At 39.7% G+C, this 12,366-nt stretch overlaps 1 protein-coding gene across 5 annotated transcripts in view; it reads left to right on the top strand.

The window, feature by feature from the left end:
- MYPN (myopalladin) overlaps window positions 1–12,366 on the top strand; it is a 100,274-nt gene that overhangs the window by 65,344 nt on the left and 22,564 nt on the right. For all 5 annotated transcript variants that reach the window (XM_055325374.1, XM_055325377.1, XM_055325378.1 and 2 more), the window contains 4 exons: window positions 1,283–1,399; window positions 2,009–2,381; window positions 9,845–10,441; window positions 10,802–10,940. In XM_055325374.1, the coding sequence (XP_055181349.1) occupies window positions 1,283–1,399; window positions 2,009–2,381; window positions 9,845–10,441; window positions 10,802–10,940 (1,226 nt within the window). The remainder of the gene's footprint in view (window positions 1–1,282; window positions 1,400–2,008; window positions 2,382–9,844; window positions 10,442–10,801; window positions 10,941–12,366) is intronic.

Below are 12,366 nucleotides of genomic sequence, written 5' to 3'. Positions count from 1 at the left end.
AAGTGAAGAAGACCTAACTAAAAGTGGCTTAAGCATTAGGGAAGTGTATTTTCTCACATAGCAAGATGTCCTGAGAACTGTCTTGAGATTAGGTGATTTAGTATATTTACGATCATTGGGAGGCAAGCCTTTTTTTCATTTCCCATTCCACTGTCTTCAGGCTTAGGCTTGTATTACCCATCTACCCAAGACAGTTGCCACAGTTCTGAGTCTTGCATGCAGGCAGAACAGTGCAGAGGCAAAATTAGGGAACGAAACTCTTTTATTCTCTTTAAAGTGCAAGGAAAACTTTCTCATGATCTCCCCAAGGGACTTTCCGTCCTATTTCATTGACTGAAATTGTGTGGTGCATGCCATCACTTCACAAAAATAGAGCTTAGCATAACCAATCATGATTCACCACCTGAGACTGGGAGATGCCAAGTTGCTTTGAAGAATGTGATCCCCCCCCAAGGAGGGTGGACAAAATGAGAATTCTATTAGGAAGGAGGAAGGAGGATGAAGAGCTATGGAGCAGGTACTCAACTCCATCTGCCGTGGCTGCCTGTCCAGTCTTCCCAGAAGCTGGGCAACTAATTCAATTCAGTTATAATGAAAGCAGTGAGATACCAAGTCCCTCCTAATCCAACTATGCTTTTGTTAATTTTGTTTTTAGTGTCAGGTCCACTGAGTGATAATTGATAGTTTATTCTACTGTCCTATACTTCTCTTCCTTAGCTGTTAAGGAGTATCTAACTATAATAATTTTAGGGAATAATCATGTGGTTCAATCTGAGAATCAATATTTCTTGCCCAGTTTTAAATTGTGGCCTTCATTTAAAATTACCTCAGCGCAAAAGTTCCCCATGTACATAATGAGAGACCTAGACTTAAAAATATTTTATTAATCCTTTTATTTTGCACAAATCTCCTTTTGATTAAACTCCTAACTTGTTTTTGTGAATTGTAAGTTTACTGCTTCTCAGTTCTATTTTTGTCATCTGGATTGCTGACATAAAAACAGAAAATAATCTGGGAATTCACAATATATTAAGATATAATATTATCGTAAAATCCTCTTGCCAATAGTCTATGTGGAGTTTTCCGTTCTACATTCTTTGATTCATTTAGCCTATTCATCAGTCAATCCAATCAGATAATTGTTTGGACTAAGTATTTTCAATCAACTAATAGAATCAACTTCTTATATTGACTTTTGTAGAACCATCGTCTGATATCAGTAAATTTTGTAATTTCATTTCCCAAATTAAGTCAGTAACCATTCTGTTATACTGATATTTAGAGGAGATTTGTACTTTGGTCATTGCTGAGGTGTTTGCAGAAGATTCTGGGTGCTTCACATGTACTGCAAGCAACAAATACGGCACGGTATCAAGCATTGCCCAGCTTGATGTAAGAGGTAAGGGCTCGGGGCAGTCCGGGTGGCTCAGCGGTTTGGCACCACCTTCAGCCCAGGATGTGATCCTGGAGACTCGGGATCGAGTCCTGAATCAGGCTCCCTGCGTGGAGCCTGCTTCTCCCTCTGCCTGTGTCTCTGACTCTCTCTCTGTGTCTCTCATGAATAAATAAATAAAATCTTAAAAAAAAAAAAAAAAGAGGTAAGGGCGCCTGAAAGCCCAGAACAGTATAGACTAGGGAACAATATTCAATTTTCAATTTCTTATTATGTTTATGACCACCACCATCACCCATTATCCTGCTGTTATCTATTATATTCCCTAAGAAAACATATCCTTGGTCTTTTATAAATTTCTCATACTCTTTCCAAAATGATACTTAGATTTTTAGTTTAGTGGGGGGGGGGGTTGTTTTGTTTTTTTGTTTTTGGTTGTTTTTTTTTTATCCTCATCATTCTTTAATGCCCCAGATTATGGTTACAGTTTTTGACAAATATTCTCCCATTAGCATACTCATCTGATTTGGATACATGCCCCAGCTCACAGTTACAATCCTCTCTGGATCTTCTTGAATAAGGCTAACAGCTCAGGTCCTATTGTTGTCCTTTCAGGAAATGAAGACCTCAGAAATAATGGGTCTCTTCACTCAGCCAATTCCACCACCAACCTGGCTGTTATTGAGCAACAGCCATCCCCACCCAACCCAGAGCCTCCTTCTGTGGAACAACCACCTAAACCCAAACTCGAAGGAGTTCTGGTGAACCACAATGAGCCCCGGTCCAGTTCAAGGATTGGGCTTCGTGTGCACTTCAACCTGCCTGAAGATGACAAAGGAAGTGAAGCTTCTTCTGAGGGTGGCATGGTGACCACCAGCCAGACCAGGCCTGATTCTTTCCTGGAGAGATTCAATGGACAGGCAGCAAAAATCCCTGAGCCTTCGTCACCTGTCAAAGAACCCCCTCCAGTTCTGGCCAAACCCAAACTGTAAGTAAAAATTAAAATGGATGACCAAGGGTGCCCGTGAGCTTCACTGAATCTGCCCTTAAAAGTAATGTGCCTGAATGGGACACCTGGGTGGTTCAGTTGGTTAAGCATCCAGGTCTTGATCTCAGGGTTGTGGGTTCAAGCCCTCCATCAGCCTCCATGCAGGGCACGAAGCATATTTAAAAAGGGGGGGGGCTAAAAAAGTGAATTACAGAATGAGAAAATACAATTTAAATGCTTTGCAAACCATAAATCCTTATATCGATGCTAATATACTATCACTACCATCCTTACTGTTAAATATTCTACCTCTGAATATTTATATCAGCTACCCTAAACCAGCTGATAAAGATGTTTGTCTAACATCAGAGGCTCCAGCTGAAGCACTTCTACACTCTTCTTATAAAGCCCTTTCTTGGGGATCCCTGGGTGGCACAGCGGTTTAGCGCCTGCCTTTGGCCCAGGGCACGATCCTGGAGACCCGGGATCAAATCCCACGTCGGGCTCCCAGTGCATGGAGCCTGCTTCTCCCTCTGCCTGTGTCTCTGCCTCTCTTTCTCTCTGTGTGACTATCATAAATTAAAAAAAAAAAAAATTGAAAAAAAAGCCCTTTCTTGCATCTAATAATCCATATAGTCTGTAATTTTATCTTTATGTTTCCAATTTGTGCTTTAAGTGAAGCTTTTGTAGTCATAGTGGAAGAGATATTTAGTACTTTTTCGACTATTCTTTGCTATGGCTAGATAGGCTATAGTAGCCACAGTAGGTTTTGTATAATATAATGGGGATGAAAGAATGGGGAGTCAAAATTTTCAGACTCACTTTGGGGCCTGATGTGGTGTCACCCTAACCCTCTAGAGAGCCTCCATTAGATGCAATGTTTAATGTTCATCCCTAATAATGCAAACACAGAACATGATACTACTACTGTTCTGTTTGATCCGCACGTCAAAATTATGAAAAATTATATTTATAATCACATAAACCTTTAAATGTCAACATTAAAATCTATAGTAACAGTACTCCCATCATGTGTTTCTCAGTGCAGAACACAAGATGTTCATTGGAAGCAAGTCATGTCGTTTAGTTTTATATTCTTCTCACTACCACATAAGGCAAAATCCTGGGCATATAATTAAAAACATGCCTCTTGGAAAACCACGTCCAAAAATGTCTCTGTCCCCTGAAAGTTCTGCTGGTCTTACTTTAGTAGGAATCTACTAAAGTAAAAAGAGGGAAGAAATTATTATAGGGAAATAGGCAGGAATGGGGACCAAAAGGCAGCCATGCCCTGCCTAGAGAAGGATAACCCAAGCCTGTCCACCACTCAATTCTCTGCCTTGAGCACCTCCTTCTTCTTTGCATATCCTCTCCACTCCTCCCCCTTAGAAGACTCATCAGTTCACACTTGGTCCATCATGGCCTGTCCCATTCTATGATTTGTGTCAAGTTCTACTGCTAATTAAATCATTCATAGGAGCTCAATTCCAAATACCATCTGGTCCAGCCTGGGCAGGTACAGAGGATTTATGTGTGGAGGAAAGAAGAGTCAAATGGACTAAATCAGAACTGTGAAGGGCCGTGGGGTGAGGAGTGGGGGCATTTATCAGAAAAGGGAGTTTTGAGAACAGGAAATCCAAAACCATTTCTTCAGGAACTGCCTTCTTCCTTTGTAGGGCCTCCTATTACCCAGGGACTGACTGTTCAGGGGCTATTAGGTATGTCAGTTAGGATTAGGTTTAGCTTCATGTTGCAGAAAACCCAGACAAATGGTGGGTTAAACACATGAGGGTTTTTCTCTTAAATAAAGGAATTAGGGGGATCCCTGGGTGGCTCAGTGGTTTAGCACCTGCCTTCAACCCAGGGCCTGATCCTGGAGACCCGGGATCAAGTCCCATATCGGGCTCCCTGCATGGAGCCTGCTTCTCTCTGCCTGTGTCTCTGCCTCTCTCTCTCTCTCTCTGTGTGTGTGTGTGTGTGTGTGTGTTTGTCTCATGAATAAATAAATAAAATATTTAAAAATAAATAAATAAAAATAGAGGAATTAGATGGGCAGTCTGGGGCTGTTATAGTGGCTCCACAGGACTAACAACCTTGTCTCCTGTCTTTCTGCTCTGCCACCTTCAGTATTGGCTTCTTCTCCAGGTCCCATCGTGGTCAGCATGGCTGATAGTGGTCAGGATGGCTGATAGTGGTCTGATGTCAGACTCCTTTTAAGGAGTCTTCTTAGGTCTTACCCAAAAATCTTGTGCTTGTGACTCAACTTAGTCACATGGTATACTAGCTGCAAAGGAGACGAGGAAGTGTAGTCTTTGGCTGCATATGTTGCCTCCATGAATAAAATCAAGCCCTTTTACAAATGGAAGAATTAAGCAGTCAGCCAAAAGTAACTGCCACATTAGACTTTCAATGAATATAATAATTCTTGCTACTAAATTATGTAGTGACACCCTCTACAAATCCCAGTCCTCTGCACTATATAATTCTTTAATCTTTTTTGCCTTCCTAAAGTTTTCTCTTAATTGTGTGTATATAGGTTTGTATTAGTAGAGGAATAAATATATATGTACATGTGCACACATACACTCACGAGTCCTTTGGGGACCCATCTACAGCATTTTCTTACTAGTTTTGACCTCACTGGTTTTAATCTTTTAGGTTTTGCATTAAAATGTATCGACTCTAGGAATAATCTTGAGGATACGATTTTCTGCTTGTTCCTTCAATTTGCCATTTATACAGAAAATAGACATAGTTCTTACAGATCCTAAAACTGCAAGAGAAAGAGAAACTGTCATTTTTAAACATTGTATCATCCAAGCCTAGATAATTCAGACTTTGAGATTTTCAACTTGAATTCAAGCTGTCTAGAGCAGTGATTCTTCATCCTAGCTACATTCTCTAATAAAATGTAGAGCTTTAAAAAAAATATTTATGCCTTCCATCCCAACTAAATCAGAATCGTTCCACAGATTATTTTAATATTCAGCCAGTTTGGAAACTACTGGTCTAAAGTTGGAAAGTCTGGGATACAACCCTTTACCATTCCACCCCACCCCATATAAACACCCCTCCACACCCAGCAGAAAACAATAACTAACATTTAAAGTGAGGAAAATGTCAGACAAAAATCAGAATGTACTGGGAAAGCCTATGTTTTGGGGACAAGTGTTTCTTTAGAGTAGTGGTTCTCAGTCCCAGATGCCTGAGAAAACCACCTAGAGCCTTGCTATTCATAGCATGGGCATCCCCTGGGAGCTTGATAGAAATGCAGACTCATGTCCCACTCCAGACTTGAATCAGAAATAAATAAAGGTGGGGCTGGGTGAACAAAATCTGCATTTCAACAAGCCCTCCAGAGGCTTCTGAGGCTCACTAAAGTTTAAGAACCACTGACCTACTTTTTAAAAGATAGTAATAACTAAGCCTGGATGTTTTCCCGGGCCAACTGACTCTCTGAGCAAACAAACCTCAATTATTGAGGTTTGTTTGTCTTTTACGCTCTGTGGGTGATTCTAGTGTGTAGCCAGCATGGTAGCCACTGTTAAAACCACAGCTAAAAGCCAATTGCAGAGACATGTTTACTCAGAATTAGTTATCCTAATCAGTGATGTGCTGGCAGATGTTTTAACAACGGGTGGAGACGGGGAAGCCCATAGCATTTGCCAATTTTCTCCCACCGTGTTCTATTTCAAGCTGTTAAAGAAAGGTCATTAACTGGGAATTGGAATGAGATGTGCACAGTCGGCTCTCTAGAGCAGTCCAGAAGGGCTCCAGCACACACTGCCCCAAATTTTTGTTGCCAAAATTGCTTTAAAAAATACTTGATACTTGATCCCAAGTTTGTTTTGTTGTTTGATCATTAAGCCTGTTTTATTTCAACAGCTCAAAATCCCTAAGAAATTACTTTGTATCTCAGAAACCACAAGAGGCATCCTTATAATTTGGAAACTCTAATTTTCATTCTTATAAATCTTGAAATTAATATTTGTAGTTTAGAAACTAAAAAGTAAAAGAGCCACCATTTATTGATTACTTATATGTTGTAGGCAATTTATCAATTTTCACAACAGTGTTGAGACGTTAGTTATTCTTATTTTATTTATGAGGGAATTGGGTCAGAAAAAGTGTAGAAGCTACCCAAAGCCACACAGATAATGAGTGGCAGAGCCAGGATTAGGACCTAAGTCTGTCTGTCTGTCTGCAGAAACCATATTCTTGAGCATTATGCTTAAATTATGTGTGTGGCAATGGAGAAGATATATTCAGGTAACCCAAGAGAGATGATAAATCTGCCTGGGTAATGATGTCAACTTGAAAACTGATAAAAGAAACCTTGGGTATAAACCTGATTTCAGATATCCTCATGGCAACAAGAAAAGAGCAGCTGAGCTTGTAACAATTTATGATAGGCAGTTACTTTGAATTAGAGATGTTACTCAGGATTTTAGAACTGGTAGCCGTTGTAATTAATTTTCTCTCCCTTTCTTCTTTCATTGCACTTTGTACCTTTATTATTAAAGCAGTAGATAAGTTCCACATGTTATCTGTAAATAACCAGTGGTTATTTATGTCATATGTATGTATAGTAAGATTTTTGAGTCCTGAATAGCTTGTACTATCTCATGCATATTTATATCTCCTACACAGCCTATCAAAGTAAACACAGAAGATTCAATAAAAGTTTGTCGAGTAATGGAATTGACACCCGATGTAATGAATAAGTGAATCCAAACAACTGTTTTAAATCCCTTATGAAACAAGACTAATAAAATGAGAGGGGGAAAAAACAACCTTGTTCAAACAAAAAGAGACATTATTTCCAAGTGAATTCTTCCAGAAACTCAGATAATCAAAACAATTTGACACTGTATCTCATATATCATTATGTTTAAGACTTGTGACCCTCTATAATCCAATGTATTGCATTGGATGATAAGGGCTAATGTGCCTTGGGAAGCCTTACTTAAAGTAAAAAGCTAGTTCTTAGTTTTTATTCAATGAGAACTAAAGGAAACAAGAATCAATACCAAATGACTTCCTGCCCCCTTTTATCATCCTTATCTTTCTAAGCTTACTTACTTGTCATATACTACTTTTTCTGTTTCCCTAAGCACAATAAAACATTTCTGCAAAAGCATTCATGTAAACTACTCTATGCAGAGATGTCCTGAAAACCATATAGCATTATTTTCTGGCTATAGCAATCACAGAATGTGACCTGACAAATATGAAATCCATTAAAATCTAAAGATTCCTGTATTTTCATTCTATTGGCTAAGTTAACACAGAAACAATACTAATTGTATATATTTTTATTTTTCTAAGGATAATCTAACAAAGTTATTTCTGTTTCTCTTGGTCGCTGAATCTTTATGATGAAACTAAAAGTTTTAATTAATTTTTAATTATATTACTTTATTCTCTCAGCTTAAAACTTCTTAAAAGGAGAGAGAGATAAGAAAGTTACTATACCAAGTGGCTAACACTTCTGAATTCTTAGTTTAACTCAAAACAAGAATTTTCATAGATGAGTAGAACGATTGCAGCCATTTGACAGCAAATAGGGTCTGTTTGTGAAGTTACTTTTCCATATATTGTGTATCAGAAATGTTACTGAAAGAAAGGAAAAAGATCTTAAACTCCAAGAATTCAGAAAAATCAAGGTTTGGAGAACCTCCTGATTCAACTTTATTATCACTGGTGTTGTTGACCTGCCTGATGCTATGAAAATACTGAACTTTTCATTTTTAATAGATCTCATGTTCAGCAGATCACCTATGTTACAGTAGCAACCTATGTTTCCAAAGAACGTAAAGCTGTGGTAGATTTGAAACACCACAGTCTTCCTTGTAGAATTTCCTGTATTCATTTGAGAGTAAATACTTCTAAACAGCAAAGTTTAGCAGCCCTGATGACTTTATGCATATAAGATTTTTAGAGATTTTCATTTTCCATTTTCTTTCTTAAGAAATAATTAACCAGGGGCACTTAGGTTGAGTGTCCAACACTTGATTTTGGCTCAACCTCCACTCGGGCTTGCTCCCTCTTTAGTGGAGTCTCCTCTCCCTCTCCTTCTCCCTTCTGCCCCTCCCCACCGTGGTTGCTTGCTCTTTCTCTCTCAAATAAATAAATAAATCTTAAAAAAAATTAACCATTTTATTAAGATAAATAGATTGTAGGCAAATCATATAATGTTTCTGCAACTTAGCTTCCTACGAAAAAAAAAAAGTACTTCCAGCTTTTCTTCTTTCCCCTTAGGAACAAGAAAAGTCTAAGGCAATGTATCTTTTCTTTTCTTTTTTAATTTTTAAAAACTTTTTGAAGTTTAAATTCAATTTGGCAACATATAACACCCAGTGCTCATCACATCACATGTAAGGCAATGTTTCTAACTAGATTGGCCATATAATCTACCATTCAAACCCTGACATTTTTTAAAGTAAAAGAGCACTATTAATAATTATGCCAGGAAAACAGGCATAAACCAAGACTCCAGGATGTATTGGGACATATGATCACCTTATCTATAATGCTTTGTTGTTGAGAGAGGATTAGAAACACCAAGACACATCCAGCAGCTTTATTAAGGTTTGCTTTAAAATGAGGCAGAATGGGGGCACCTGGTAGCTTAGTTGGTTAAGCATCTGCCTTCAGCTCAGACTGTGATCTCAGATCTCAATCTCAGGGTCCTGGGATTAAGCCTGATGTCGGGCTCCCCACTCAGTGGTGAGTTTGCTTCTCCCTCTTCCTCTGCTCCTCCCCATTGCTTGGGCGCTCTCTCACTCTCTCTTTCTGTCTCAAATGAATAAATAAACTCTTTTTAAAAATAAATAAATAAATTGACGCAGAATGAGGAATACAACACACTCAGTTACTTATGTCCCTGCCTTCTGTCCCAAAGCTGAGATACAGTTTGCTCCTACCAGAACTTTAGGCACTCCCAACAGAGGAGCATTGTTTCAATTTCTTTTCCTAACTTATAAACACTCTAGAATTGGGCTGCCATGTTGCAGGATCACAACTCAAAGAATATAATGTAAACGATGCCTTTTGGAGCTGTGCGTTATGAGGGCTTTTCCCCTTTTCCTCACAAACAGATTTAGAAAGGAGAAACAGCTCACAAAGAATTGATGAGCTCCTTCCTGGCAACTCTGGTTGTGTGTTCTGAGTCAGCACAAAGTTATAAACAGCCTGTATACACATTTTATTTTTAAGATTTTATTTCTTTATTCATGAGAGACACAGAGGCAGAGACAGAGGCAGAGGCAGATGGAGAAGCAGGCTCCCTATGGGGAGCCCCATGCAGGACTCGATCCCAGGACTCCGGGATCATGCTCTGAGTGGAAGGTAGATGCTCAACCACTGAGCCAGGTGGCACCCAGGTGCCCCTACACATTTTCTGATGGGTGAGGTCAAGGGTGACAGATTTCCCTTCTCTCTCTCCCCACTCTCCTGTGCAGTGATTCCAGTCAGCTGCAACAGCTTCACAACCAAGTCTTACTGGAACAACAGCAGTTGCAAAACCCGTCTCCTTCATCTCCTAAGGAGTTTCCTTTCCACATGAGCGTTTTGAACTCCACTGCTTCCCCGGCGGTGACAGCGTCCGGCAAGCAGGTGAAGGCCCCGCCGGCACAGACATTCAGCCTGGCCCGGCCCAAGCATTTCTTCCCCTCTCCAAGTGCCACCACAGCAGCAGCAAGCGCGTCCCCTTCCAGCTCTCCAGTGTTCACCCTGAGCGGCACACCTCAAACCATTCAGAGGACAGTGAGCAAAGAGAGCCTCTTATTTTCTCACCCCTCCATGCAAACCAAATCTTTGGGAGGAGCGTCCATCCAAAGCGAGCCACCCCCTCCGGCTCCCATAGAGCCAGCACAACCACCACTCACATTTGCTGTCTCCAGTGGAAACCAGTTTCAGCCTCGCTGTGTTTCCCCAGCTCCAGTCTCTCCTACCAGCCGGATTCAGAACCCGGTGGCTTTCCTCAGCTCGGTCCTGCCTTCTCTCCCTGCCATCCCGCCCACCAATGCCATGGGACTGCCCAGAAGTGCACCATCTGTGTAAGTGTCATTAAGATCTCTGAAGTAAAAGATGTCACTTAAGAAAGGACCTATGCCTAGAATAGCTTCATCTGGGACACGACTCTCATTGAGTGGATTCCTCTAGGAATCCCTCGTAGACACTAAACGGATTTTGAACACTTTAGAGCAAAGGGCATGATTACTTTAAATCATTTTCAATAATTTAAATACTGAAAACCCCTCTACAAACACAGATTCTCTGTGCAGTGCTCAACGTTGGGGCATAAGTGCCTGATGACTCCTGGTATCTGACTGCCATTTCAGCCACCCTGATTCCTAGGCTTTCGGGCACTGGCAAGGGCTTTTCATGGGTGTGTCAGGTGTGACTTTATTTTACAGGCCATCCCAGGGACTAATGAAGAAAAACACAAAGTCTCCCCAACCAGTGAATGATGATTACATTCGTGAAACTAAGAATGCAGTGATTCTAGACTTGGGGAAAAAAATGAATTTCAGTGATGTCAGATCAAACCAGCAGGTAAGATTGTTGGGCTCAAATGGTTTATTGGAATTTCAATACAAGAAATACAATTTCACTTAATTCAGTCCTTGGATGGTTGGGCCACCAGATCTCAGAGAGGTTGACCCTGCAGTGTTAGAAGATAGAGCATAGATTAACCAAAGGTCATACAGGAAACTCACCTACATGGATCTACGGTTCTTGATTACTCCAGTAGTTAATTCAATGTAACTGTTTATATGTTTTTATGTAGGATGGAATATGTAAGGAAAGAGAGATTAGATAGTCTGTTGGCCATTCCAGCAATCCTCAGCTCAGTATTGACAAACACGATCACATCTTTGATATATTTCAATGTATGAGAAGATCTAGATTGAAATGAACTCTAGGGTTCCACGCTGTCCTTTATTTGACTTCTACAATCTAAGGTGCTAGAGGTCTATTCACCAGTTCCTTTCAATCTTTACATTCAACATCAGCTGAATCATGTAAAATAGCCATTAGTCAATATCCTGTGGTTCAACCCATACAACTCTTTGCTCACTAGTGAGTGTTCACACTGAAGGAAAGAAAAGCCATAAGTGAGCATCCAATTAAAAAAAATAGACTATTTTGTTATTTGAGCTATTTACTTTTACATTTCATAACATGATTATTTTTAAAAATGTATTACTTTTTAATAACCAAACTCTTGATTTATTTCCCAAGGTGGGAACTGATAAAATCTAATTTGAAACATAACACAATATTTCAGTCAAAAGTATATGCCAAATATTGTAGAATTTGTAGCATAAGTAATCCCTGGAAACAAGGCTCCAGATTTTCCTGACCATATGCTGTTTTCCTTAGTGTTTCTGTCCTTTACCTCCAGTGGAATCATGGATATACAGTATTTTACAACTGTGCTGTATGTTGGGCAATTTTTACTAAGTAGATTCTTTTGAAAATGTGCTGCTAAAAAAAAAAAGAAAATGTGCTGCTTAATATCTTTTTCAGTTTGACTTTAAATTATTGAATCGAAGAAGAACAGTTAAACTCGCTATAATTGAGTACCTTTTCCTGTATTGTTTCACCAAATTACATGTTTCTGGGAGGCAAATGCCAAGGCAACTATTCTTCTCTCTTCCATCTTCTAAATGGAGAAATGGAGGCACAGTTGTCAAACTGTCAGTGTTAGAACTAAAGCTGGAGCCCTGGTCTCCAGGACACCACATTTTCCCTGCAACTGTGCAGCCTTTTACAGTTTTATGGCAATTACCTGTAAGCCCCATAAATGTTGCTCTGTCTGATGCAGATTTGCTTTCCTGTAACACTGTCATCACATATGTGGTTGTTAATCCTAAGTGTCACTGAAATCGGAGCTGTGTTCAGCCTATGTCTTTTATAACTCAGAGAGGGAGCAATTAAAACCCTGTAAAAATGATACCAGGTCAGCACACAAGCT

The sequence above is a fragment of the Nyctereutes procyonoides genome, unplaced genomic scaffold (assembly GCF_905146905.1).
Source record: "Nyctereutes procyonoides isolate TBG_1078 unplaced genomic scaffold, NYPRO_anot_genome, whole genome shotgun sequence".
In the NCBI taxonomy this organism is placed as follows: Eukaryota; Metazoa; Chordata; class Mammalia; order Carnivora; family Canidae; genus Nyctereutes; species Nyctereutes procyonoides.
The sequence above is the reverse complement of the archived record's forward strand: the minus strand, read 5'-3'. Positions and strand labels throughout refer to the sequence as shown.